The 27,147-nt window shown below is 40.2% G+C and overlaps 1 protein-coding gene across 5 annotated transcripts in view; it reads left to right on the forward strand.

The window, feature by feature from the left end:
• The window catches only part of CTNNA2 (catenin alpha 2), a 403,809-nt gene that overhangs the window by 190,994 nt on the left and 185,668 nt on the right, over positions 1–27,147 (forward strand). The window contains exon 7 of one of the 5 annotated variants that reach the window (XM_062493295.1): positions 16,512–16,529. The exons of the other annotated variants lie outside the window; for them this stretch is intronic. Coding sequence (XP_062349279.1) covers positions 16,512–16,529 — 18 coding nt within the window. The remainder of the gene's footprint in view (positions 1–16,511; positions 16,530–27,147) is intronic. 5 annotated transcript variants of the gene reach the window in all.

Consider the following 27,147-nt stretch of genomic DNA (forward strand, 5'->3'; position numbering starts at 1 on the left):
ATAATAGTCCCCCTCCAAACCCAGCCCAATTCTAATGCTTAAATCCTTATTTACAAATCCTATTCCACTGAAATATTTCTCCTTCTGTGTCTAGCAATTAAGCAGAGCATAATTTGGCATGCTGACATTACTGATCAAGCCATGAGCTGCTCTCAGGGTGCTGTTCTGTTACCTACTCAGTCTTTCCACGGGGCTCAGTTTGCTGCATTTACCAGCCAGGACACAGATCCTGCTGGGATCTGCAGTCTTGCATTAACTCAGCAGCTGAAAAATGTTTAACCTACATCTGAACAAACATAATTTTAAGCCTAGAAGGAATTAGCAGACCTAGGGTAAGGTGAAAAAAAAATGATTCTGTTTAAATTTGGGGGAAGGAAAAGAAATGTTTGAGAACAGGCATGGGCCTTGAGTTTCCTTCAGGCTGCTATCTGGAGCCTCCCAACATTTCTCTTTCCATGAGCCATATTCTGGAGGGGATCCGTGGTTGAGGAGATTCCCTTGGGCTATTGCAATTTTTGTTGTATTTTATTCTGGAAGGAGGGAGCGTTCTGTCTAGGAGACAGGGAAATGAAGCAAATCTCATTTAGAGAAGCTGTGCTGGTGCCTAATTTCTGTACTGTTAAAGCACAAAATTAAATTCTTGGTAGCTCTGCAGTTTTATATAATTGCCACCATTTTTCACCAAGCAAGGGAAAAAAATAAACAATGCTGCTTACATTAAGGACCATACAGATGCTGCAGGACCATGTGGCCAATGTTCAGGTCCTTGAGAAGTACAAATATTGATGAGTTTACCCCCTCTTGCCCTTAATCTTTTATTCCTGCAGTCTTTCATTTTTCTGACAACATTCCACTCTAAAATTCGTGATGTACAGCACTAGATTCCAAACCAGCAACAGCACCTCAATTCTAACAGTTTTGAGAAAAAAAAATAATCTCACATTCAAAATTCACGATCCTGGCTGACCCGACTTTTGTGAGGGAATGAGATTTTGCTGCTCTTTCTTCTCTGATGAGAACATCCTGATAAATTTCATGAAATGTGCTCACCAGTTCTTCCCTTGCATGTTTGGAAAGTGCAAAGGTCAAAGTCAGCAGTAATTGCTTGAGTAACATAATTTTGGAGTAGTTGTTTTTGTTTTTGTGGTTTTTTTTTTTTTTTTGGTTTTTTTTTTTTTTTTTTTTAGTCTGGTGATAGTTTCTGTTTGTAGGTAAAGGTTTCCACCTTAAACCAAAACTATCACAACATCGTTCCTACCTGCTGTAAGAAAATTCGTGAAGCAATTCCAGTCCTGGTGATTTGGATGCCTCTGAGCCTGACTTCAGCAATGGGAGTTAAAAACTGATTTATCCCTAAAACAGAAGAGTGTGTGTTCCCAAGTATATTGTCCTGAGGAGCTGATAGCTCCACTTATAGATTATATCTCAAATCATTGTAAGAAATAAACAGCCCCAGAAATTTAATCAAACAGGTATAAATCTCTTCAAATGTTCAGAGCCGGAGAAAAGGGATGCAGGAGTTAAACAAGGAGCCGAAGAGGAGATGAAATTGTTACTTAAATACCAGTTTGTGAAGGGAAATATGTTTAGGGAGCGCATTTTGTCTTGTATGTATTGAAAAGAAGACAGCATTAGGAGGAGATTTTTACACCTAGTGGGACTTTTATGTTGTTGTAGACAGGAATAGAAGAGCAGGATTGATGCTGTGAGTGTAGGAAGTGCATCCATTTCAAAATTTCCTTACATTTAGTAATGTAACCTGTTCTTCCCCCTTTAACATTTTAGAGCTTTATTTTTATTGGAATTCATTGCAGTGCCAGTATAAAAATACATTAAGCTATAATACAAACCTTGGGCTTGATCCAGGTATGATGAAGTCAGTAGGAGTCTTCCTACTGCCTTTGGATGAGACTTCTTGTCTTTCTCCCAGGAATTATTTATGCCTTCTGGAAAAGAGGCATTTTTAACACAAAAGTCTAACCTGTTGATAGGCTCATGGTGGAGTTCTCAAGGGTTTTATTTAAGCCACTCTAAGATAAGATACAACAGTACAGAAACCGTTGAGTCTCAGTTTGAATCTCAGTGTAATTTTTTTTTTATTTTTAAAATGGACAGAAAGGAAAGAATTTTCTATTATATCCATTTTTAGACATATGAATAAATTGCCTGATTGTTAGAGATACTAAGCATTCACACTTCAGAAGAGCACTTGGTGTTAGTAAATGACACAGGATGTTTCCTCCCCTCCAAACGGAGAACTAAGAAGCAAATGTTCTGAAAACCATTCACTGTGGCTCATTCTGCCTGCAAACAAGCAATACCTTGTGTTCTCCTTCATGTCCTCCTTTATGGCCTCCAGAATCACGTCAATTTGTGAGAGCAGCTTTCTGTCTGAGTGGTTTTTGCTGGGTTTGATCTTTGTGAAAGTGACTGTGAGGGCTTTGCTTCTCCAGGGATAGTGAAACTTGTGGGAGAACTCAGCATCGGAGAGGAGCCAATGCTGGTAGCTGTCACTGCACAATTTGGAGCCTCATCAAACAGGACAGAAGGAACTGTGACAGCCAAAAAGGTCTCTGTGGGCTGAGGGATGTGAGGCAGGAGTATGGGAAGAGCTCAGGGTGGTGTGAAAAGATTTGGATTTGGTATGGGTGGACCTCATTGCACATTGGGAGAGTTGGATGAGAAGAGATCTTCTGGATGATGGAAAGGAACCTGGCTTAGTGGAAAGTGTCCCTGCAGGGACAGGGGATTGGAATTAGATGGTCTTCAAGGTCCCTTCCAAGCAAAACCATTCTGTGAGTCCATGATTCTGTTCTTTGGGAACAGCATGGAGTGATGGGCGCATTGCGGAGAGCGGCTGGAGGTACTGGGAAATGTGGGAGTGGAGAGAAGTGAGAATGCTCACCACAAATTAAGGATGGAGTTTGTTTCTGCAGAGGTAGAGAGACCAAAGATCTCTAAACTGCTTCTGAGAGTAGATGGTAACAGCTCCTGATGTCATCAATAAGTTCTGAGTTATCCATTTTTTTAAATTCAAGGCATTTCTGAGATAAAAGTTGCATCTGACATTCTTGTGTAATAATTCTTGAATTTGTTCAACTGCTTTTGGAGTTCTTTAATATATGGCTCCAAGATATGTATGACAAATGTTTGTGCATTAGAAAGTATTTATTTTCCTCTGTCTAATCACTCAGTGCAGTTCTCCCCAAGGTCTTGTATAATGAGAGCAATGAATAATTACCTTCCATTCACCTTATCCATTAAATTTATAAATGCATGGGTCTGCCTTTTTTCTCCCCTCCTTTCTCCACAGAGCTCATTTTGAATGGAAGAATTTTCGTACCTTTATTACTCTTGTCTGTATTTTCTGTTCTTTGGCTCAGCTGTGGCACTGCAGGCACAGGTGTCCCCCACATCTTAATGGGTAATGGTCTCTGTGTTGTTTTCTAAGCCTTCCAAAATAATTCCTTCTGTTCATTATTAAATGTGCTTTTACAGAACAACTCAAGTTAACACAAGCTTTCCTTCCTGAGTGAATTGCTAAAATAGGAAATATTGTTGTAAATCTACTGTTGGGGTAATGCAACACTTTAATACCCATCTAGTTTTAACTGTGCTGAATATTTTGGTGTATATAATTTCATTTTGGATTTCACTCCTTCACCAGCTCTAGATAAATTAGAGACATAAAGATGAGAAAAGAACCAGATCCCTGTGGGATTCTGCTCATAATTTCCCCTCATTGGCAAAATTGACTGCCCTTGATCTTTTAACAGGATACAGATCTATGAGGGAAGTTTTTCCTTGTTACCAGATAGTTTCTTGAAGAGCTTCTGTTAATGAATCAATCAGAAAATTCTATTGATGTGGTACTGTTCAAGCCTTAAAATGTTTAATTATGTCTTGCTCATTTACTCTTGCCTGGTGATGTGTCTGTGTGGAGTAGGTGAATTTTAAAATCTCTAATGTGGTAATTGTGGAGAGAAAAACAGACAACAACATTTGTATCATTGATTATGAAAATGTTGATAGTAAATGGAAGAGAAACAGGAACTAAATCTGAATAAATTTAACAAAGATTTGAAGAAAACTATAAAGTAGTTTACTTAACACATTTTCCTAGCAGCAGTTATGTGAAAAAGTAATAAGACTTTTTATTTCCAGAGAACATTTATCTTGAAACTGCAACCTTTAGATATAACTAAGATTTGGAGCGTGTTTATGCAATATTCATCTCATAATCCAGGGTTTTCCATGATCATTGAGACTTTATTCCTCTTCCTACTTTGGTTTCGTTATTTCTCTGACTCTCTGTGCCTTGCTATGAATTATTGAGGAATCTCACCTAGAGATGTGTCATAGACAGGATGCTCCTGCTGAGATTAAGTTCACCTGCCTAAGGATGTTCAGGTCAGCAAATGTGGAAGCAGTAAGAATTTTTTCCTTGTTAAAAAGATTAACAAGGATTTTTTGTCTGTTAATGATTTTGGAACTGCCTCATTCCCTGTAACCCATTTGGTTAGGAGGAGCCAGGACAATATGGATGGTTGGAACCCCTTCCTGCCGTGGGGTTTACTTGTAACTTTTGCACTAAGAATTTTGGCACTAACTTAAGTATAGGGTGGGTTTCTTTAAAGTGGTTTATAATCTCTGAGGCAACTACTGCAGGCTGACAACTGGTCTGGTTCAATTTTAAGTTTAGAAGTTCTTCTGAGAGTCCAAGTGGTTTTAAAAGTAAATTCTTGCCAGTCCTCAGGTAATTGAATTACAGAGAAATGAAATTATACTAACAATAATTCAGATAAAATTTTAGATCTAACACCTGGCTTCTGTTACCCACTGTTCATTACTACCCATCCCAGCCATGCTAAATAACAGTTTCTCTGGTGCTTTATTATTTTGTTTCTGTTGTGTCAGTGTATTAATAAAAATGTCATCTTATGATTAAAGTACGTAATTCTATTCTGTCAGTGGGAAACTGCCATTAAAAAATAAATAAGGAATGGGGGAAATAATGACAGAATCATAGAATGGTTTGGGCTGGGGAGGGCCTTAAAGACCATCCAGTTCTCCACTATCCCAGGTTGCTCCAAGCCCTGTCCAGCCTGGCCTTGGACGCTTCCAGGGATGTGGCAGCCAGAGCAAAACCCCTGGTCATATAGAAATGAGAATCTTGAAGATGACAGAATACAAAGGGTTTATAGTACATATTTTAAGAAAAACATGTTCTTTGATTCCATTGTGATCTATCTCTTTTGCCATTAAATTTTAGTTCTGTTCACAGTTATACCCCATTTCTGTTTATTTAGGTGCATAGACCTGTCAAATCCCAGTGAAAACGTTGAAACTGAACGGGGCAAAAATTAAAACATTGCCAGACAATCTTTATTTAAAATCACGTAAACATGATGTTAATCAGCTTTTGCCTAACATGCTCTTCTGAGTTATTATGTTTATTAAAGTGCATTTTTCCCCGACAGAGCTCAAAACACAATCTTCTGTGCAGACAAAAAATACTGGTTTGTTGGGAAGTGGAAGAATTTCATATCATCTGTATCTTGAGACAGTAGTAATATTGATTATGTAAATAGCCATATTTTCCTACAGATGTCAGCAAGCATAGGATAGCTTAGGGAAAATTCCTCTGGTGCAAGGTACAGACCATGTTCTCAGCTTTATGTACCTGATAAATGTTGTTCAAGTTTTGTCAATGTCACAGGAGCCATTAGCAGATCACTTCAAAAGTTCAGTCATTTAAAAAGGAACTGAGCTTTCTTTATTGGCATCCATTATTAAAAAGAAATATAATGGAGTTTCATTTCACATCAGTTTCCAGTCCATGTAACTGTGCTGCCTTCAAGGGACCTGATCCTAATCTGTAACCATTATGGATTTTAAAGTCAAAAGGGCCATTCTGATTATGTGTAATCTGACCTTTGGCTTAACATATGACAGAAATTTCCACTTGCATTATGTCTAGTGATTAAGTCCCTGCTACTTTGAAAGGTGATGAATAATGTATCTCACCCAACTTCATCTCCCCCCCCCCCCCCCAAAAAAAAACAACCTGTCATAGCCTCAGCTCTCTTAAGTAAGTGGAAAAGAGACAAGAACCTTTCAAGAGTCATCCCATGAGTTCAGTTACTTAAAGTGTGACAAATTGAGCTGCTTGCTGAGGTTCTTGTCTGTTCCCCCTGCTTGTGCTCTGGTTTAGACTGGCCTTGTGTGTTAACCAGCTCAGACCAGTTGATGTAGAATCATGGAATTACAGAATGGTTTGGGTTGGAAAAGACCTTAAAGCTCACTTTATTCCAACCCCCTGCCATGGGTAGGGACACCTTCCACTATCTCAGGTTGTTCCAAGCCCCATCCAGCCTGGCCTTGGGCACTTCCAGGGATCCAGGGGCAGCCCCAGCTTCTCTGGGCACCCTGTGCCAGGGCTTCAGCACCCTCACAGGGAGGGATTTTTTCCCAATATCCCATCCATCCCTGCCCTCTGGCAGTGGGAAGCCATTCCCTGTGTCCTGTCCCCCCATCCCTTGTCCCCAGTCCCTCTCCAGCTCTCCTGGAGCCCCTTTAGGCTCTGGAAGGGGCTCTGAGCTCTCCCTGGAGCCTTCTCTTCTCCAGGTGAGCACCCCCAGTTCTCCCAGCTTGGCTCCAGCCCTTGGAGCATCCCCTGGACTCCTCTGGTCTCTGTCCAGCAGCTCCACATCCCTCTGCTGCTGTCCCCAGGGCTGGAGGCAGCTCTGCAGGTGTGGTCTCACCTGAGCAGGGCACAGGGGCAGAATCCCCCTCCCCTGCTGCCCACACTGCCCTGGATGCAGCCCAGGATGAGGCTGGATTTTGGGGCTGACCAAAATCCAGTACATCCAGCACATCTCTACCTTTCCCCTGCAGCTTTGATCCGAAGATTCCAGTGAGCCTTGATCAGTTTTCCTCTGGGTTTATTATTCTCACTTAGGGTTTATTGGTGTTCCAAATTTTTTCAGCTTCAATGCCCAAGTATTGAATCATGGAAATAAATCTCTATCTACCATCACAGGTAGAGTCAGAGTCTTTTCCTCCTGTCGAGAAGGGTAAAACTTCAGATGAAACAGCTTCAGAAGGACACACTATTTGCAGTCCATCTGAAGTTTGCAAGACACCTGGGATGAGTCTATTCATATGTAGGCTTTTGTTTTTGAGTCAATTCATCAAAATAAGCATCCAGAATGTTCCAACTGAATATTATAAAATGACTCGGGGAAAGCACTTGGATTATCAGTGCCTCAGATGTACTTAGAGCTTTTCAGTAGAGCTCTTTTTGTTTTTCCCATGTATGTGGATATATGCTGATGTGTGTTTGTCAGTGCTAACCTGCCTCCCCCCAGAGCTAATTTACCTGGAGTCATTAAAATAAATCCACGGAATTTGTTGCACAGTTACTGTTTCCAGTATGCTTGGGTGTTATATGTTTGGTGTCAAGTTATGGTGGATTATCCAAATTGTATTGATGTTAATAGGAGTAGGATGAAACTTTGGGCCTCAGGGAGTCCTGAGGTGCAGTTGTGGTACGTAAGAGTCAGGCTGAAAACATATTCAGAGCAGCTGTGATGATTGGGGATAACACCAGTAAATTGTTCTTAATTATTGATTTCTGCTGGTATAACAATGCATTCCTCTATATCTCAGCATTTTAAGCCAATTAATTTGAGAATGTATTTTAAAATTAATATACTTACTTTTTTTGGTTTTGTTTTGTTTTTTTCTCCCGCTGTATATTGATGTGAAATTTTCTGCACTGCTTGACTTGTAGTGACAGAACAAAAGCAAATGGCCTCATGTTGCGGCAGGTAAGGTTTAGATAGGAAATCAGGAAAAATTTACTCATGGAATGGGTGCTCAGGCATTAGAACAGGCTGCCCAGCATAGTGGTGGAATAAACCATTCCTGGAAGTGTTCAAAAGGTGGATGTGGCACTTGGGAAATTGGTGAACACAGTGGTGTTGGCTCAATGGCTGCACTCAGTGATCTTAGAGGTCTTTTCTGACCTTAATGATTTACACCTGCCAGCCTCAACCAGATAAATTTAGACAACTTTCCCTGATAATTTCTTATCCCCAGCCTGGACATGGAAAAGGACATTCACATTTGGTCTGGTTCTTTTTTGTTATTGCCTGAAGTAGCTCTGATAAAGGATAATTAATGCAACTGAAGGTGTGTATTAGGAAAGCAAGGTGTGAATCACATAAACCTTGTATTTTTGAGATCTCCCCTATTTCTGCTCTTCCTGCAGAAGCAAGCCCTGGGAAAGCTGAGCCCTTACGTTCCTTTATCCACTGCTATTCCAGCGTGTGGTTTTTGGTTGCTGGTGGGAGGTAACTGACCTGCTGACCCAGCTACCCATCAATTCCTGGGAAGTTTGCAGGGCAGTGAAATTTTAAGAAAGTTCAGAAGACCAGACAAAACATAAATCTCCTTGATATATAGGATTTCACTGTGTCCATAATCCATCAAATGCTTATTGAAACAAAAAACCCCTTAGCACAGAAGAGTCTGGCAGACTTACTTGAAAACTTGTTAAAACAGAGCTGTAGATGAAGAGAGATACAGAAGTGCTACAACTTGTTTGTTTCATTGATTATATCATACAAAGGCTTTTATTTATTAACTGGGAGTGAATTCTGTTTTCAGCTCAGTGAATACAATTTCTGTGCAAGAGTTCTGTGTGGAGGTAAATTAGATCCAAGAGTGGTTTTATAATTTTTATCATCTTTATCATTAAGATGATAAAGAATAGAATAAAGATAAGAATTAAAGATAAGAATAATAAAGTATTGGAATGCTTTGCCTGGGGAGGTGGTGGAGTCACCCTCCCTGGATGAATTTTAAAAAAAGTCTGGATGTAGCACTTGGTGCCATGATTTAGTTGAGGTGTTTGGGCATGGGTTGGACTTGATGATCTTGTAGGTCTCTTCCAACCTAGTGATTCTGTGATTCTGTGATTAGCAGTCAAGAGAAAATTTTCCTTTTCCAAGTGTTGCCAAAAATTATCTCATTGGTTGTTTTAAATTAGAAAAAAATAGTAAGGTAGTGAGGAAGCAGGTTCTTGATACACTTCTGAAAGGCTTTAGAGACAGATCCCATTGCCTGTGGAATCAGAATTTCTGAATAGTTGCTGAGGTGTTTGTTTCTGTGAAAGAGCTCCACAAACTGCCTGGTTAACAGATAGCAGCCCTGCTGGGTCCAGCACAATTGTCATACAGTATAATTTAATCAGGTTCTTGAAAACATTTCAGGGTTTTCCAGTTTCTGTGTGGTTCCCCTGTGCAAGTATAAAGCAAGTCTAAGCCAGAACGTTTAAAAGCATGCCTGGCAGTAGGCAGTTCATCTTTCAGGAGGCTTTTAGGCTACCACAGGTCCCTCAGAGTCTGGTCTTTGCTCTGTGTCCCCTCTGGCAGCACAGCTTGGACAGGGCTGTGCAGCCATCAGGCTCCATCACCTCCCAGCCCTCCTGCACATTCCTGCTGCACCCTTTGAACCACATCCATTCAGCCAGCAGGAGGTTATTTTATTAATAAGGCCAGGCAAGAAGGATGACCTTATTACTGGATATGCAGGCTATATAATGTCCTTGTTAAATACGCAGACGGCGACGGATCGCTGAAGGGACCGGATCCCATTATTGATGTCCTTCTGTGTCGTCCATCACTTCACATCAGTGCTTTGCAATCAGAGCCTTGCCCAAAGAACCGTTTGTGTCCTGCAGGATTGGTGAAGGGACAATCTCCTTTGTGAAGGCAGAAAGAGAGCAGGGTATGTTCAGGTGCTCGGTGCTGTGTGAAGCTGTTTAATGTAGCAGTGGTATTAATGTGCTGCTTTATGTGTGTGTTCACGGCCCGCAGCCAGGCAGTGCTGCCTACAGGTCACCTGTTAATTGAAGTTCCACAACCTTCAGCTGATGAATGTTTTCTGGCAGCAGTTATATTGGAAATAATGTTTTTTATTTGGGAGATGTAGGTGAAATTGAAGAGTCACATGGATATAATTGTCTGTTCTTCACAGTGAGCAAGAAGCCTGCTCCAAGAGGGGAGTAATTCAGGATAAAGAAAACCAAAAGGGAAACTTTGTTTATTCGTTTGAACCTTAATAGGAAATGTCTGTATACTCAGAAAGCCAGGCCCAGATGCTTGGTATCTTTTAATGAGGAATTACATTTAATCAGCGTTGCTTCAGAGTGTCTGCTCCTGAGACTTTCAGTTCATCTCTAGGAGGTGTTAGTCCTCTTAACAATAAATGAGAAAGGACTCATAATGACACCAGTTAATAGATGTGGGGGCCTTGTACAGCTATTTGTGGTCTGATGGGTCAGTTAAAATGAGACAACAAAGCATTCAAGTGCAGACAGGAACAATTTGGGCTCTTTGTGGAAAGATGAATGTCTGTGGCTTAACTAGCAGGAGGAGGAATGAGTTTGCACAGCCCACCCAATTACAGTTTCTTTCTCCCAAGAAAATGAAGTAATTTGGAGACTTTGCAAAGGTTGCTTTGTATTTATGTACAAAGATAAAAGGGGTATTTTCATGTGAGCAGGCATGCTGTGGCAGGCTGTGATCCCTTTGTGCAGCTCCTACATTTCCTGGACCAAATGCCCATTATCTCCTTATCATTACAGACAAAAACCTGAAGTAATTACTGTTCAAACTTTTTATACAACTGAAGCTGGCAGGTCTTTGAGGCCAATAGTTACAATGCTGACACTGTGGTCTCTTCTGGGCAAGGCAGAAATTCTGCATTTACATCCATGGCATTGGATATGGAAAGCATTTATGAGAAAACATAGAATTGTAGAACCACAGAAAGGTTTGTGTTGTGGTTTTTCTCACTTTTGTAGCCTGTTCCCCCAGGTCTGGTCCAGTCTCAGCATTATCCATGGAGGATTTGGGCTCAAAAGTGAAGAAGGGAGTTCAAATAATTCTTGCACCTTGATCATTACACTGGTAGACACTGTACAAAGTGTCTGAAAGTTCAACCACGAGCAGGTCTTGGCCATGCAAGATTAAAGTCGAACTGATAAACTCTCTTCTGGTAAAGCTCCATCCTTTCTGCACCATGTTAGAAAAACATCACACAGTTTGTGTTCCTGGTGATGCTTGTTAAAATACCACAAGATCTGGCTGATATGGAGTCATAGAAATCCTGAGTTGGAAGGGATCCAAGAGAATCATCCTGACATGAGAGTTTGTGGAAACATTTCTTTATTAAAGCCAGCTCTCAAGTCACACTTCCTCTTCCATTTTACAACCAACATGTGCTATTTAGTGATAGACATGCTTTTCTGGATTTTTCAAAAATACACACTCTCTGTCTTGGTTATGATGTGAATCCTTCTGTACTTAAAGGGAAGGGCAGGGAAAACCAAGCTGCCAACAGAGTAAATCTTTCTTTGTATCTGGGAGCATTAGATTTATCTCATAATTTGAATTTTCCTCAGTTTGCTTGAGTTGGTTACAGATCCCTGTGTGCTCCTGCAGTCTCTTTGGAGACTGGGCTCTTCTCACATCCAATTTCCAAATGTCTCTTAAAGAGGGAGGGATTTGTGTTTTGGGGGGTTTGACTGGGAAATGGCAAGGTAATTTAGTAAGTTGGGAAATTTCTGGTTAATGCTAGTAGTGAATTGATTGAGTGAGAAAAAATAGAATGGGAAAAGATGGGCTGTTAATTACAGGGGGTTCCCCATCCTGAGGGGTTTGTTCAGGGATACTGTGGGAAAAAAATATGGTTTTTAGGACTGACTTGACTGCTCCTACTGAAATCACAGGTGACAGTGTTGCTGTTCAGACCCCAACTACTGCATCTTTTATAAAGCACTGCTTATGAGGAAATACTGCAAATAAATGTACATGGAGGTCAGGGAGGAAAATCTTTCCATAACAGTGGGAATTTAAGCTGCTTCAAGAAGCCATTTGAAAACTCACTTGAAAAGTCAGCGTATGGAATTTGGAGTACAGATAGATGGTGTCACACTGCATTATTTGTCCAACATGCCAGCATTTTATGGTCATTGATATAGATTGGAATGAAAGAAGTTATTGTTAGGAAAGGCAAAGAGAAACTGTAGGGATAGAGATACAATAGAGTCCCACATGGCAAGTGACCCAGGCTGCACCATCTTTATTAATAGTAAAGGAAATTTTTCTGTGGAGTTAAACATTGGGAGGAGCATGGATGAAGTTGCAAAAAAATACTGAATCTCTACAGGGAGAGCTTTTCCCTTTTCTAACCATCCCCCCTGCTCCCCCCCCCCCCCCCCTTTTATTTTTGTTTTTACCCGTTAAGTTAGTTTGCTAAATATGATTCCCAAAAGTTACCTTTAAGTCAGAAATTCTGGGAAATTTCCCAGTCTAGCTCTTTTATGAACCACCAGAGAAAAATGTAGAACCATAATCATAGACTGGTTTAGGCTGGAAGGACCTTAAAGCCCATCTCATTCCAACCCCTGCCACCCATGTCCAATGTGTGGCATGAAGTCTGTACAAAATAAAATAACCAGTAATTCTGCAGTATTTTAAACCAACATTTTCAAAACTGGGCTATGGGCCTGAGCTTGGAAACATATTGTAAGTAATGAAGCAAGAAAGAATGAAAATCACTAGCACTTGGCCAGTGCTGCCTAGTTCCTTATCAGAGATAAATGTTTACTACATGAGTGTCTTGTTTCTTTGAGTTAGAGAATAGATGCCATGTCCTGAGATAGTAAAATGTTGAAGCATAATAAACTAAAAAGTAAAATCAAATTTAATTTGTGATATGTGTTCATTTTCAGGGTTACATTACAAAGTTAATTAAAAAGTAATATTATCTCGGTTCAGAAAGCCATTGATTTTTTTTTCATAACCTCTTCTAACATAAGCCGAGAAGTGTCCACCTTAAAAATACTTGTTCATACTCCCAACTGAGAAGTCATTTCAGAAACCTTAACCTTTTTAATGGTTATTTATCTTTGATTCATTAACTGGAATTAATCTATTGTCATATCTAATTGCTCTTGGGCAGAACTGCCCTCTAACTTGAGTCAGTCTTTGCTGCTCTTTTCCTCCAGAGGTATTGGCTGTTCAAAATACTACGTTCTTCTGGTTTTATTTACTCTTGTAAACACAGCAAGTCCCTCTGGGTCCCATTCCTGCACAGACAGCCCTGTGCTGCTGAATGCACTGGCATCAATTTTCTCTCAGTCCTTATATTTGGAGTTTATCAGTCTTGAACAGGAGTGATAAGATTTTTTATCACATTTCAGTATCAGTGGCTCAGACAGCAGCATCAATACCTTTTGATATTGATGTTACATGAACTCCACTGTACATTTGAAAACAGCATTTGTCTTGTAATTTTCTGGTTTGGAATCTCAGCTGAATGTTTGATTGGGATTTCTAATGACCAGAGGCTGATTTGAGTTGGACCAGGTGGGTTGCAAAGACTGCCTTAAGAAAGTCAGATCTCCAGAATACTTTAGGACTCTTGTGGGTTTGGTACTACCCAGCTTCTCCAGCTCTCATCCAAGCAATGTCAGCCTCTCAGCAATGCAGGTTTGATGTTGCTGTTGGTAAGTCCAGAGTATTCATTGAGCTCTCCGTAATAAAAACTGAAGGTTTTTATTACAAGGTTATTACCTTCACTGAAGGTTTTTTATTATTCTGTGAAATAATCACAGAATCATGGAATATCCTGAGCTGAAAGGGACCCACAAGGACTGAGTCCAACCCCTGGCCCTGCACACACACCCCAGCAATCCCACCCTGTACCTGAGATTGTTGTCCAAACCCTCCTGGAGCTCTGGCAGCCTCGGGGCTGTGCCCATTCCTGGGGAGCCTGGGCAGTGCCCAGCACCCTCTGGATGAGGAACCTTCCCCTGATATCCAAACTAAACCTCCCCTGACACAACTTCAGGCCGTTCTCTTGGTTCCTGTGACTGATTGTGTTTCTAGCTGTATCTCAGAAATGGTGTATTCATCCAAAAATAGCAGCATTCAGGCATAAGGGATGTCATATAGAAAGGCGTGGAACAGGTTTTGTTTTCCTTTGGAATTAGTTTGATGATTTTTATTTCATTTTTCCTGAGGATGTGGCAGCTTTCCATGCCTGCAAGAAAGTATATTTTCTTAGAAAAGAAGCTTAATTAAGAGTAGTGACAGTGACTGTAATAATAAGATACATGCATAAGTAATATATAGAATGGGAATTTATAGATACATCCCAAGAACTGAACAGAAGGAAGGACTAATATATAGAAATATTAATGTGAGATGTCTTCAGTGCCAGCGTTTTCATATTCCCAGTAGAAATACAGTGGTAGATGACACCTAGTGGAGTTTGGCATCAACTGCTGCAGGAATGGACCTGAGCCTAAAAAACTGGTCATCCTTGGAGCTAAATTTAAAAAAAAAATAATAATAAAAAGGTATATATTCCTGGAGCTGTTGCATCTCACTATTCCTCTTGTTCTATTTACAGATAGGAGGATTTTGTATCATTGCTGAATTATTTACCCTTCTAAAAAAGAATTAGTCACAATGGGACAGTAAGAAGAGGGAGCAAAAGCCTTTTTTAGCCTTTAATTAATTAATTTATAAGTATTTATTTTATACTTTATGAGGCTTTAGGATTTAGAATTATAAATACATCATTACTGGCTGTTAAAAATGTAGGTTTGTCTTTACATGGTACATTGGTGGGATTCTTGGGATTTCCTGGGTAGGACCAGGAACTCTGCTCAATGATCCTGATGGGTCCTTTCCAACTCAGCATATTCTGTGATTCCACATGGGAATTATTGAACCAATCCTTACTATGGAAACAAGAAAAGCATTTTTTCTTGGCAAAAAGCAGAGTATCTGTGGGGTTTTGTTATTGTTTTTGTAATTTCTAAAAAACTGAACTTTTTCAGGGTTTCTTTTGAGTCATGCATTTAATGAGAACCTAAAGCATTGATTTATTGGTGCATCGAAACACCTAGAAGGAAAAATAAGAAAAATGTTTTCCTCCCTTTCTGTAGATAGCTCAGGGGCAATGAAATAGGTGTGTTACAAAAAAACTTGATTCCCTGGTAAAAATACAGTTCAGTACTTAATTTTATTGAATAAAATTAACATCATAAATCACTAAACCATCATTTTCAGCATCAGATTCTTACCAGCATCCACATGCTTAGCTTTGTGGACAGTGGTGGTTTGTGTTTACAAGGTGATTGCATATTGGAAATTAGACTCTTTGGGTGTATGGGTGGTGTTTTTTTTTTTTTTTAATGGGGTTTTTTGTTTGTGTTTTTTTATTATTATTATTTTTTGGGATTTTTTGGGTTTTTTTTTGGTTTTTTGGGAGTTTTTTTGGTTTTTTTTGGTTTTTTTTTTTTGGGGGGGTTGATACAAGCTGAAGTCAGCTCTCTGGTACTCACTTCTTCATGAGCCACATTGAAGAATTCGTCAGAACTGGATAGTTTGGGTGTTAATGCCAGCTGAGCAGGGATGTGCCAGGAGGTTTTATGTTGCTTTAGTTATGTGTCTCTGCTTGTGGACATGAGAGCCATGGGAGCACTGTCACCTCAGAGACCACACGGTGCTGTGACACATCCAGGGGTGTTCCTGAGGGTGGGGTCAGGTGGATTTGTCCCAGCTGGAGGCAGCTGCAGCACTGCTGTGTCTTTCCCACCTTTTGTGTCTCTGGAGAAACTCCATTTAATAACCCATCTCCCCTGAAAGCTCCAGTGGCTGATGTTTGCTCCATGGCAGATGTGCTGAATTGGCCACAGTCCATTTTTATCTCTCGTTTACTCATTCTGGTAATGAAGCCTTGACCTCCCAGCAGATGGGACTTGCAGAGCAGTTCTGCTCACTGCTAACAGTGATCTGTGCCCAAGCATGAGGCTTTTCTCTCCAGTGGAGTGGCATTTATGGTCAGGGATGCAGAGTGCTGGAGTCACAGTAACTTGGAATTATTAGATAAACACGTACACGTGCACCAGAGCAAAATGAGTGCTGCAGTGGTCTTTGCTTTGCCATGGCCTCACCTCCTAAGTACTGTGTTCAGTACAAACTTGAGCTTCCAAAGCTGCTTAAACCCATTTAGATGAGCAGGCAATGCAACAGAGCAGTCCAAGTTGCCATTCTCTCCATTCCTGGAAGTGGCCAAGGCCAGGTTGGACAGGGCTTGGAGCAGCCTGGGATAGTGGAAGGTGTCCCTTCCCATGGCAGGGGGTTGGAAACAGATGAGCTTTAATGTCCTTTCCAACCCAAACCATTCCATGATTCTGCTGTTTGGAATTCAGAGAAATTGCATTACACAAAAATCTTCATGGACAGTACCAAGGTGTTACTGATAAATAAGGCTTTACAGAAGAGAGGCCTTGTAAAATCATGGCTCAAGCCTGTTACTCTGGCTAAGTATGAAAGGACTGTGGGGAAGAGACTCAGCTGAATTAGGGGTAGAACAAAAATTATAACCATGATGGTTATAACCATCACATGTTTGCATTGTAGTGTATGGTGGTTGGTTGAGTTATGTTTGTTATTACTTAAAACTTGTAACTGCTAATGGACTAACTGCAGAAAAAGTCCTGTTTTTTGCAGTAAAACAGCTCCCCTTTGCACTGCCTGGGAACTCTGCCTCACTATGGACCTTCACCAAGGGTCTAACAGCACTAACAGTTCAGTTCCTAACTTGGAAACACTCAGAGCACCTGTGGCAGCCAAAAATTCCATCTCTGCCCTGAATGGCCTTGTCCATTAACTGTATGAGGAGCCCAGACTACATTGTGGACTCTACTACATCAGTTTGGAAATGCCCATTTGTATCTTCCAGGTGAGGATTTGTTGATTCCAACCCTATGTAATGATAAAAGATGATAGCACTTTTAAAGTCCTGCTGGGACTCCTGGAATAATTTCTGGAACTGTTCACTTAACCTCTCCTGAAGAAGAGGCAGCCGTGAATGTTTTCTTCATTACAACATGTCTGATTTTAAAGTTGCCATGTACTTAAAGCAGTTGTGATATGCAGAGTTCTGTGGACTGGCACAGAAAAGTCTGGATTTCTGATATTTGAGTGGGTATATGTGAGTGTGCCATGCACCAGCTGAAGCAGGAGTGGGTTTGGTGTTTGACACCTGACAGAGAGAGCAGCCTCTGTGTCCCACAAGCTGGCAAAATCTAAAGCTAGGGGTTTGCATTCAATCCTCACAAGTCTTCCCAACTTCATTGACATTAGGGATCATGTTCTTGAGGGGTTTATGCAGTCTGGATGTCACATTACTTGGTGGGAGACGCATTTGCAAACCCTCTCTTAGCTGGGCTCTGCTGAGATTATTTTGCTGGCCATGAATCTCAGCCAAGTTAAATTCCAAATTCCCAGGATGTGCTAACTCAGCTGTCACCACTGCAAATAAATCTGAGCCCAGAGGTGAGATCCGAGTTTATTTAGTGTGTGCTAAGGACAGACCTTCCTCAAGTCAGCACTTCAGGGCCCCGTGCACAGTGAATAAACAAAAGCAAAAGATGGAAGTGTCACAAAACCATTGGTATCAAAAGAATAACCAGTGAGACAGTTTCCTGTGCTGATGCTGACCATGATTCCTAGAGTGAAAATAAATTAAAGACCTCTTTTGCACTGACAGAGACTTTCAAATACTAATCTTACAGCAGCCCACATAGCACTGAGGGCTTAAATACTTTATTTACCAAATTGGCACCGAGAGTCTGTTGCAAAAGCTTGGAAGGACTTGCATCAATTTATCTTTCAGCCGTACATCTTTAGGCAGGGCTGGCCCTTTGCATGTCAATATGAAGCTGCTGGTGTGCATTTACTTTTGTTTGATACAGGCAAGATAAAAACCCCGTCGTGATGTTCTGTAAAATCCACACGTGTTGAGAACTGGAGCTCTTGGTTCGGTATTCAGGTAATACCAGCAGCAATTTTGGATTGTGCTCCCCATTTTGTAGAATAAACCGTGGACTTCAGAGTTAAATGAAGCTGGGTGATGAGCCACAGTCTGGAGCTGTATCGGAGGCCAAGCTCCCTGTGGTCCCCATCCTTTTTCCTGGGTGTTGCAGGCTGTTGGAGCAGCAGTGATCCCACTAGATGGAGCAGGGGACCAGCACTGCTGGAGAGGTTGGGGCTCAAGGGCAAAACCACATAACTGTCTGTCAGGAAAAGAGAGAGGAGAGAATGGGGTGAGAAGCTGAAGAATGAAAAATGGAACACGTGAGGAAGCAAGGAACACGCTTCAGAAGGACAGTTTTTAAAAAAGCAAAGCGGAGGAAACCTAGATTTTGTAGAAATACCCATGCAGGAAAACAATGTGAAAACAGCTATGGAGTCTTATTTTTAAACCCTAAGTGTATTTACTCTTTTCTTTAATCCATATTTTCCTGTATTTATGTTTTCTTCATCTTTTCACCATAACTGGAAATAAAATCTAAATTTATTTTAACAGATAAACTTGTATTTTTATGTTGAAAATATTACATAAAGATGAAGTATCCTCAGGAATGCACTCAATTCAGGGATGTTTTAAAATCATCACTTTAATTGTTTAATTACAGTAGAGAAGGTTTAACTTCACTTGGCTATTCCAGAAATATTCTTACCTCACCGGGTGGCTGAGCTCTGCTTTTATTACTCTTGATTCTGTGCCATATTTTCTTGTTGATGCAAGGAAAATGGAGATGTTTGGAGGTGATTTTTCCACTGCTGCTGTTAAATACTATTGAAAATAAATGTTTTACTTACTACTTGTAACATGAACCCTAACTCAATAGTCAGGTGCTGAAAGTAGCCAACTCTGTTACAGAGTTTGCCTTCTTGATCATTTTGGGGTATTAAGAAGGTGTTAGGAGGCAAAAAAAAATATCTGAGGCAGTACATTGGGTCTATTTCTGAATGATCTGTATGAAATTAAAGTGGAATAAATCAGCAGAAAGTTGTAACTGAAGGTCTGGATTTTTTTAATGGAAGTTACCAAGGCATGCTTTTAACTCATAAATGCAGAATAATGGAAAATATCTTCCTCCAGCAACAAAGGAACTTCTGTTACAATAAGAAATCATTCAAATCCTATAAAAATCAGTCAGACTCTTTTCAGAAATAGGGAAGGCTTTGATCAGACCATCTGGTATTGAGGTTGTGTCCTTTATAGCATCATATATCCTCCATACATCCCTTACAGCATCGTGACATCAATTTCAGCAGAGTTCTGGGTGATTCTAATTTCTGCAACTGAAGATCCATATTTTAATCCAAGAGCAGCTGGGGCCATGCTGGTAATCCACTCTGGTTTACATAAAATTTTCCTTTAGGGGAGAGCTTCACATTTCTCTTTCTATGGTAAAGAAAAATGATTCAAGACTTCCAGTTTTCCTCTGTTACTCATTTTCTCTGTGGTGCTGTGGGAAAGCTGCATTCCAGCTGTGCTTCTCAGTGGAATTATTTATGGTACTTCATTAAAAACTCTATTAATGAAGACCAACAAATTGAAAAAAATCCAAACCAACCAAACAATAAAAAAGATGTGTCTTATCAGAGAATTTCAGGATAGTTTGGGTTTAAATGAACCTTTAAGACCACTTCATCTAGTTCCAGCCTCCTGCCATGGGCAGGGACATCTTCCACTGGACCAGGCTGCTCCAAACCCCTTCCAACCTGACCTTGAACACCTTCAGGGATGGGGCAGCCACAGCCTCCCTGGGCAAAACATCTCTGGTCTTTTCCAAAGACCAGATTTTTTTCTTAATCCAAATATTCTAAAGCTAAATATACTTGTGAATTTTGGCTCTCCAACATTCCCTGTGCAAGCTTTTGACATCTTTCAAATCCTGCATTTGCAATGGGGTTTCTTAAAGCTGGACACATGATGAGGTGTAGGAAATACATTTTAGGAAGAGATAAGGGAAAGTCAATCTTGAAGACAACCTGAAGTTGCAGAATCTCTGCCAGTGCCCATCATGAAGCAGGAGTTTCTCCATACTGGTACAGAGTCTCTTAAATGCTGTTACCTGAAACCAGCTATTCTCAGTGATCACTGCCTGGTGAGTCCGAAATTCAGAATAAATTTCCATAGATGCTGCAGACAGAGTCACTGGGCATCCCACCAGCATAAAAGCACTGGGTTTATAGTGGCAACAGAAATTACAAGTTCAGAATTAAGAATTTCTAACCCTATTTTGGGGGAGGAAGTAGCTCAAGAAGTTATACATGCACGAAGGTGAGGTATTAAGTGTATTTTGATGATTCATGCCCTCAGTGGGTTGTGAACATTGTTCACAAGCTCTCTACATTTTCTCTTGCTTGGAATAAAAAATTGAAAGAGTAGACACTGCAGTGTTAGAACTGTGGTATTTGGGAGTAGCCTTGAAAACGTTAACAAATCTGTAATTAGAAGCAGGAGTGTTCATGGGAATTGTGAATCATTTGCTGAGAAAAGCAGATCTGAGCAAATGAAATGGCTCCAAATAGCAAAGACAGAGAGCTATACATGGAATTTGGTTACAGGACTACTGCATCTCAGTACCCATGAGGTAACAAAGGGTGTTGGTGGTAAAGGAAGAAAAAGAAAGCAAGAGTTCCATACAAAAGAAAAGAAGTCAAGAAAACACAGAGCAAAGTCTGGTAGATTTGATGGTGCTGGAAAGGTTTCATGGGAGATACCCAGCTATCAAGACAGAATGAACAATTCAGATCCTCCTTGCCATTTACTCGTGAGACAAGCACAGAAAAGTTATGTTGCAAAGGACCTGTGAAAGTCTCTGTTCCAAGCCTGTGGTCATCTTAGACCAGATTGCTCCCACGTCTTACCCAGGCAAACTTGAGTATCCTCAAGGATGGTTATTCCAGAACAGCAGAGAAACTGCAATATGAGAATTACAGAAATGTAAAAAGGAGAAGTGATAAACAGGAGACAGAACCTCTTAAGAGACTGTGAGGTTGTTTTGGCAGCCCAGTACAGCAGAGGAGACAAGAGATGGACAGTGGGCGGATGGTTCAGCCCTCAGAAAGTCCTGGGCATTGGAAAAGAAGGAGGCTGAGGCTGTGATGGGTCAGACACCAAATGCAGCAGCTCTGGGCCTCCAGCAGCAAGGCAGGTGTAAGTGTAGTGGAGAACCAAAAAAGTACAGCAGGATGGGAGTGAAAGGGGCCATTATTAGACCCAGACAGGTGTAATAAAAGTTGGTACAAGAAAATCAAGGCAAACAAGGAGCAGGCAATTCCAAGATGATCTAGGCTGCTTCTGGTAGAGAAAAATCATCAATGTGAAGTCAAGTCTTATCCAATCATGAAAAAATAAACCAGAATTAACTCTATTTGAGAACCCCTTGACTGCTCTTGGAAGAAAATAAATTAAAATATGATAGCAGTCAGTACCTTGCCTTTGGGCTGAGCTCTGTACTGATACCTGTGCCCCCACAGGTCAGGAGATGCAGGTGTGGGAGGAATATTAACAGTGCAAGTGGATAAATAGGGTGCAGTGAGATGTATGGAGGTAAGGGAAAGGAACATGAGTTGCAAGTAACTGCAGTATGAAAAAGAGGCACGAAAATGTTTTTATTTTATATATGTACACATATATACACTGGGATGCACGTAATTGAAATTCAGAGTAGATACATCATCTCAGAATACACTGCATTATATCCCAGCACTCTCTGTGCCAGTATTTATGTCAGTAATGAACCAGTCTATGTCTACAATCAAGAAAATACCCAGTGCAAGGTGTATAGTGCTTAAATTATCAATAATATATATTTTAGAATAAAGTTGGAAAGATGGAATTTGCAGTTTATTGCTATAAAATGTACATTTTGTGTCTGTCAAGTGAAGCTGATATAGGCTTGCTGTGAAATAACAAAAATGCCTACAGTATATTGAAGCAATCCAGAGTTCACGGCCAGCATTTTCAGTGGCAGTAAATGATTTCTGTTATTTTACCTTTTGTTTGTTCTTCTTCATCCTACCTCCACAGACCTCCCCCCCCCGCCCCTCTTTTTTGACTTCCCAGTTTGAGACAACTTGCCATTTGGGACCCCTGAGTTGCCCTGCATGTTAAGAAATCCAAGGGAGCTTACCTTAAACTTTGCCCTGAGCATTTGAAGCTTTTTGGCACTCATGTATTCCTTTGGCTGGTGTGAGCTTGGGAAAGGGCACAGGGGAGTCAGCAGTGGGATGTGGAGTTCCTGCCTCTCTTTTTGCTCCTCTGTGATTTTACCAAAAGGAGAATTATGTCAATGTGGGAGTCTGGCTGTTTCCTAAAGTTCAGATATCTGGAAATTCAAACACATTCCAGCTCTTGGGAAAATGCATGAGAAGCACAGAGCAATAAAGAAACCAGGTTACTATCACCAGTATATATGCAGTTTATTTTCTTTTTGACATGTGTTTGGGTATATTGCAAGTTTCCTTCCTTCCTTCCTTCCTTCCTTCCTTCCTTCCTTCCTTCCTTCCTTCCTTCCTTCCTTCCTTCCTTCCTTCCTTCCTTCCTCCCTCCCATCCAACAGGGCTAAAACAAATGGAAAATTAACATCTGAACAAAAGATGTTCCACACCCGTGAACAAAAAAAAAAAAATCTTTCTGAATTTATATTGTGAATTCATTATCAAGGAGATTGTTTAGGTTTCAAAAACTATCACTTTCAAAACAAAGAGCAGTTTGCACCTCCTCTTTCCCTTAACTCAATGTGGATGTTGTGCACAAGAGAGCTGACACAGAGTTATGATATTATCAGCATCATTTAACTTCTTGCACTTAATTTACCTCATTAACATTTTTATTACATTTTGTTACTATTGCATCTTGAGAAAACCCAGTTGTGAAGTCACCCTGCTCAGGCTGAGCACCAGCATGAGCTCAGGGGTGCCAGCGTGCCTTAAACTGGATTAAAAGTGAAACCTCCCAGCTGCTCCAGTGCCCATCCTGTTGGCAGAGGTGTGGGATAATTTACGACTCAGGGTTTCCCAGTTTTCCAGGTCACATTCCTGCAGTCTGACCAAATGATAATGCTGGGAAGAAAAATGGTGTGTGGGGTACGGGACGGGTGTTTGATTTCAAGCCTTGATGCACCAATACCTCAGTGGGAAATGGTCTCGCTAGGATGGGATTTACAGTCTGGCCTCAGACACCACGAAGGCTGTAAATTCCCACACCTGGTGCTCCCCTCTGTTTCTTACTGATAATAGGTGGGAAATGTGCATTTATGATATTTTAGTGGTTGAGTCACTGAAGGTCACAGATACTTGAAAAGATGGGGTGATTTTCTGCAGTGGTGTTACAGATTTTAAAGAGCTTTGTAAAAGAATGTTGGTATTACAGTATGGTTCTGATAAGTGTGCTATGTTATCATCCAAACTTTTAAATATCCAGGAATTTGGGGGATGAAATTCTTCTGGAGTTCTTGTGAATGCTTCCAGTAGGTTTTTGGTTTTGTTTTGATGGAATGTGAATGCAATCTGGGTATTAGAAACATGTAATTTCACCTTAATTTCTGTTCAGTGGTAAAGAACTGAAGGTCATGTCATTTATTTCAAAATCTCTTTTCCTTCCAATTTTTTTGGAATGGTCCTTGTAGCTTTTATGGACTGAGTGCCATGACATTTTAATGATAATAGAAATTATATAGGCTGCAATTTTATTTTTTTTTCCCCAGAGTTTATAACAGTCTGTAACTCCAATAGAAAGCTCAATTTAACCTTTAAAACTCAGTTCATTTGAAATGGGTGGTTAAAACAGTTTCTTAGATTGGTGATGCCTGATGATTTATTATATAAATAATTTCTTTTAAGACATAATGACATTCACTTTGGATATCAAAAAATAAGTAAACATACGCTGTGGAATATTGCTTTGTTAAGAGGCTTCTGAAGCGAAAAGGGTCTCAAGCTTTTTTTTATAAACCCTCAGTCTTTGCAGAAATTTGGCTAATGAATTTTCTTTTCAATTCTTTTGATTGGGAGGGATTAATTTATTTTTAAATTCCTCCATCATTCAGTCAATGCTAATAGGTTAATTTGTTTTCAGCTGTTACTGTTGGTTGTTTGGCAATGAAACAAAGTGTGGCCATCCAGTGATCTCCCCCAGCCCCTCCAGTGAAGGTCTCTGTGGTGCTCCCAGGGAACTCCTGGGAGTGGGGTTCTCACACCATGCACTTAATATTGAAATTCCTGTTCTACTGATTGTCTGCACTTGTGCTGCTTGGCCTAAAAGTAGCTGCTGGTGTCTCTGCTTTATCAGGGCTCAGGTACACAATTTGGGAAGCCTGAGTATGGAGACAGGACTTCCCCCTACAACCTTCAGTGCAATCCTCGGATTTTCACAAATCTTTCTGAGAGTGGCGTTGATTTCACTGATGGTTTCACTGCCAAGTCTGAGCACCTTTCTCAGCAGCTTTCAGAGTCAACACCCAGGTTTAATTTTCCCTAAATCATTGTTTATTCATACAGAGGGCTTGGATTTCTTTGGGGAATGCATCCCCATCTGGTTATCACTTCTGTGCTTAGAATTAGACTTCTCTCATCCTAAATCAATTTCTTCTAGCACGTGGAAAGCCATAATCCCTTTGGTACCTGGCAGCAGGCAGAATTAAATGCATCAGGTGTGGAGTTTGAAAGACTCTTAAGGTTCTTAAAAATCAATTGAGCCAGATTCTGGTTGGGTTATACATAGTCTCAGCTCAGGTACCATCTGAAAGCTTTAATGTTTGTGTCTAATGCTCAAATGTCTAGACTTCAAAATATATGCACCTTCCTAAAACAAAACAAAACAAACAAACAAACAAAAAAGTAAAAAAAGTAAGCTTTGTTCATAATTGTACACAATTGTACAGTTTTATGGCCTGATTTGCTCAGATTATCTTTTCCCCATCTTCTCAAAATGTGCATTATCAGCCTTGAGGAAAAAATATAGGAGGAGAAAAGCTCACATCTCTGCATGATCTGCTGTCCCAGCTTAGCCACAAGAGATGTCAGCCTTGATGATCTGCAGTAGTTTATTGAGAAGATCCAAGAAGAGCTTGTTGCCTGATTAATCAAATAATTAAGCACTGCAGTTATTTAGCCTTAAATTAATATTAATAGAGTGCTATCTCCATTAATGGAACTAATCTGTTTCAGTCAAGTCACAGTTTCACATGTTGCTCTGTGGCTTTCAATTATGCCTTTCATTTGCCTGTTTCCTGTGAAGGTACATTTGTGTTTATTTACACGTGTGTGTGTGTGTGTGTGTGTGTGTGTGTGTGTATACCAGAAAAAAATCATTGAAAATGAGGGTTACAAAAGCCATTTCTTATGCCATGAAGGTTTTTTTTTGGAATGCAATAGGTATTTTGAAACACAGACCCACACCAGCCTTTTACCACAGGATAACTGAAGTACAGGAAATGCTGCACCTGATTTCATGCAGGAATTTGGACCTGGCAATCAAAACAATAAAAGTGTGGAATTAGTGTCTCCCATTGCAGCTTGCAGTTTGCAGACACAGTTAAATGTTCATTGGTTTGCAACAAGGGGAATGATTTATTCTGCCCTTTGTCTGTTGCAGCTATTTTTTTTTCTGTCTTCCTCATTTCAGAGAGTGAGTTCAGGAAAGGGAAATAAAATCTTGACAAAATTGTCCAATACTGATGAATCATCATTTTCTTATTTGAAAAGGAAAAAAAAACAAACAAACAAACATTGACTTTCTATGGGGAATTTTGTTTTCTACTTTCTATTCTTCTACAGAGAGCTTCCTTTTAATGTTACAGAGAATCACAGCATCTTTTAAGATAGGATTAGAAAAATATGCAGGTGGAAAAGTTATTGAATTGTGTGATTTACGTAGGAGTTCCCAGTGCTGTTGTTTATGTGTTCTTTGAAGGAGAAGATTAGTGTGGAAAAAATGTGTGTCTGTGGATCAGTTTATCTTCCTAGAGGAGCTCTGTTGTCACTGTAAGCTTGAGATGCAGAGTATCATGAACAGGTCTAGAAAAATTGTGTAGCCAGGCTAATGAGTAATGGGTTTATGCCAGAACTATCCCTCCCTTTTAATGAATGAATTCAAGTAATTCATTTATTCAAGTTTCTTACGGGTGTTCCCTGTACATGCCTTTGTAGCACTGACTCTGAAATTAGCTGAGGAACAGTTTGGAACTACAGAATATTTCATAACACTGCAAAAAAAAAAAAAAAAAAAAAATTGAAGGAACCACATCTCTTTCCTCCCAGGTATGATTTCAGTTTATTTGCAAAGCTGTGGTTGTTATATTCAGAGGACTTTCGTATTGTGTCCCTGCTGTGCTCACACCAGGCTGATTTCAGCCATAAATGCAGATCTGCATTACACTCATTTTCCAGCTTTGTTCTCATTTTATTTTGTAATTATTTTCCCTGCTCGTATTGGAGCTCTTTATTCCATACAAATCTCTTTAACAGAAACAAACGTGAGGAGTGTGAAGGCTTGCAGGAGTTAGGAGCATGGGGAAGCAGGAGTGCAGACTGTTCTGCAGGCTCACGTAAAACATTTGCTGTCAAGCACCCACGGCGCCAGTATTAGTACAGGTATTATTATGAACTTGTGTAAAATATTCTCCTTTAACCCACCATCAAACCCCAGGGTTAGAAAGTAGGGAGCTGGAAGGGCTCCCTGGTTTAGAGGAACCCATCCTAGTTTATCATCAGCTACCAGCTTACACAGCCCCTTCCCTGAATTTTTTATCCTGAACATCATCTATTCCAATCCCTCGGCAAGGATATTTCTCTTTTTCCTTTGTTGTGTCCACTTGTTGATGCATACTATCAACTGAAATATCCTGACATGTATATGGAAAATCCATCCTTAGGAGGAAGCACTTCCCTTTTTTTGTGGCATGAAGGACGAGGAGAAATGTTTTTTTGGAAGATCTGGATGGCTTCCTAACTCAGGGATGATAAGACCAAAGCTGATGCATGAGTAAATTTGGCATTTGTTAATAGGCAATATTTCGGATTAACACTGTCCTGATATTGTTTGAGGCCAAGTTATCTGGATAAATTACCTCAGAAATTCTGTGATTCTGTGAAATTCCATGCTGTTCCTTTTGCACTGATTTTTTGGTAGGTATTTTGAAGTCAAAGACCCAGAGACACAGAAAACTTTAGGCTTTTGATTATCAACAAG

This window comes from Cinclus cinclus, chromosome 5 (assembly GCF_963662255.1).
Source record: "Cinclus cinclus chromosome 5, bCinCin1.1, whole genome shotgun sequence".
In the NCBI taxonomy this organism is placed as follows: Eukaryota; Metazoa; Chordata; class Aves; order Passeriformes; family Cinclidae; genus Cinclus; species Cinclus cinclus.